A 2,500-nucleotide genomic window follows, 5' to 3' on the forward strand; every position below is an offset into this window, starting at 1 on the left:
GCGGCAAATCCTACGAGGAAAAAATTCAAGCATAAAAATAACGCTTCGGTGGATACTTATCTCTGCCTCTCCACCTGGTGGGATGATGTACCTTTATTTTTCTACCTTTATTTGTACTTAAAGAAATATGCACTGCCTGCAGTTAGCAAAAGCTACAATAGAGCAGTGTTTACATTTACAATTTATACAAGTAAAAGAGGATTCAAATTCTAGATCAGTTACAAGTACAAATCAATGTGGGCATCATTTTTTTTTTCGTACGAGATGTCAGTTTCTTGTCAACATTCAGGGTGTCTTTCGGAAAAACACTCTTGTTCGCTTTGTTTTTACGGAAACCCAAATATACCACTTGAAGCCAAAACCACTCCCCCCCCCCCCACCCCCGGGACGAAATAAACGATCGCTCCCTTACAATGGACTTTCTCAAGGACCATTTAGAATTAGCAGTAGCCTCACACACTTTGTTAGCTTATTATCCCCTGAGTGATATAGCGCAGTTTGTTTGGATGTTTAAAGGCATTTTCAAATACAAGTGACCTTAATTTCATTAATATTGTGGCGCTTTCTCTCCTGGTGCTCCTGATGTGCCTTCCCCGCTGGTGTTGTGGGGATGAAAGAAAGTACCACCCCCTCCCCCTTAAAAGGCTTGCAGGGAACGCTACCCAATGACTGGTTAAAAAGTTTGGCGCCACAATTTCATCCAATCAAGAATAATACCACATTTAATTTACCACACATGATGTCTACGACGCTAAATTCAATAACCTTGGTCACAGTCTTGTTTTTTTTTTGCTTCATAGTCCTCAAAAGATTTAAACTCAACGCTATTTGCACAGCAAGCGTTCTAGTTCGAATGAAGAGCTCTGGCGAGATTTTGCCGCATTTTTGCAGCGAAAACGTTGCATCACGCTCTACCCCAAATTTTCGCGCAACCATTGCGAGGAAAACTATCGTGAACTCTTACTTTACTTTTCTTATCTACACTTTACCAATAGGTTAACTTACACCCCTTACATTTTTTATTTTAAATCCCTACTGTACCTTTCTAACTTTGTTAATTTTTCCGCGAAAATGTGTCAACCAAAATAAACCAATAGATCGTTTTCACGTGACGTCATAGCGGCCATGTTGGTGTACAAGAACAATAGACGTTCTCTCCTTTGGGAACCAAACTCCATTTTTATGTATATTCCATGCATACATTTTGTATTGTTTTGTTTCACGTGAGTGAAAACCATCTATAAATCAATTAAACCATTAAATAGGCCACTTCGGAAAATACCATAATACTCTTTGTTTGTCCCTCCAAATTTTGCATGAGCATTGTTTTTGTTTCTCTTGGGACCATTTTAAGTCCCAAGACCAACTGGAAACAATGCTTATGCAAAATTTGGAGGACCAAACAAAGATTATTATGGTATTTTCCAAAGTGGCCTATTGAACACAACTGTTAAACTGCTCGCATGCGTTTGTTTTCGTGCTCGGCGCCGGTTGTGTGGGACTTATTTAGTTTAATTTTCAGGCAAACCATTGCTTGTCACTTTACCTGGCCGCGAAGAGTAAGATTTCTATCAATAGAAGGAGCTCCTTCAGGATGACCTCACTTTGTTTACAGTTGAGCTGTGCTGCTATGAACACCTTGTGACATTGTCGGATTTGACGAAAAATGTTCTGACAACACAAAAAAGAAAAATGTTACCAGACATGCGCAATGAGAACTTTTACATTCTAAACTAGAAAACATTCTCGTCCGCAGAGTCCGCTTTTCTTTTGGTCAGCACCAAGAACAAGGACTCTGGCCACAGCCAAAAATTCGCGCAGTCGCGGCTATGGTAAAATGTTGTAGCCATTGACGACCGTTATTGTTATGCGCAGAAGAGCCGGAAGTCGGTGATTCGCGGACTTCCTGTTTTGGCTGTGGCCAGAGTCCGTGTTCTTGGTGCTGACCGAAAAAAAAAAAAGCGGATTCTGGGGACGAGACTGGAAAAAACACGTAACTCGTGTTTCTGAATAGTCAAATTTTTGTACCGGAGCCAGAAAATCTTATTCTTTGAAAGGAGAATCTGGAAAAAGTAATTATCAGAAACTCGAGGTTCATTCAATTTTCATCAACATTAATAGGCTTCTACGTGGTCGCGCTTTTCGCCTGTGAATTTTACCTGCAAACTTTCTGAAGATACTGCGTCTACGTTACTCAAGCCTTTGAATTTTAAAATCTGCCACAGCAGCGTGCCTCCACGAGCATTCGCAACTGGTTGAACTCTGTGCTCCACAGTAACACGCGACCCTCCAGTTTCGTCTTCGAGCGCTACCGAGTGTATTCTCCCCAAATCCATGAGTGCGCGGCCAAACGTCCCAGATGTATCCATGAACACGTGACGACTCAAAACATCGGGCAAAGAGGAGCGCAATGTCATCTGAAACGATACAAACAGAGAGGTTAAAAATAAAATATGGACATAACGTTAAATCGGTTTCTTAGCACTTCGCTGCCTGCTTG

General features: G+C 41.2%; 1 protein-coding gene across 2 annotated transcripts in view; it reads right to left on the minus strand.

The window, feature by feature from the left end:
• LOC137980034 (uncharacterized) overlaps positions 1-2,500 on the minus strand; it is a 21,614-nt gene that overhangs the window by 2,104 nt on the left and 17,010 nt on the right. For both annotated transcript variants that reach the window (XM_068827358.1, XM_068827357.1), the window contains exons 21-23: positions 2,160-2,417; positions 1,547-1,671; positions 1-10 (exon numbers count right to left, since the gene is read on the minus strand). The exon at positions 1-10 is cut by the window's left edge and continues 83 nt beyond it. In XM_068827358.1, the coding sequence (XP_068683459.1) occupies positions 1-10; positions 1,547-1,671; positions 2,160-2,417 (393 nt within the window). The remainder of the gene's footprint in view (positions 11-1,546; positions 1,672-2,159; positions 2,418-2,500) is intronic.

This window comes from Montipora foliosa, chromosome 12 (genome assembly GCF_036669935.1).
Source record: "Montipora foliosa isolate CH-2021 chromosome 12, ASM3666993v2, whole genome shotgun sequence".
Lineage (NCBI taxonomy): Eukaryota > Metazoa > Cnidaria > Anthozoa > Scleractinia > Acroporidae > Montipora > Montipora foliosa.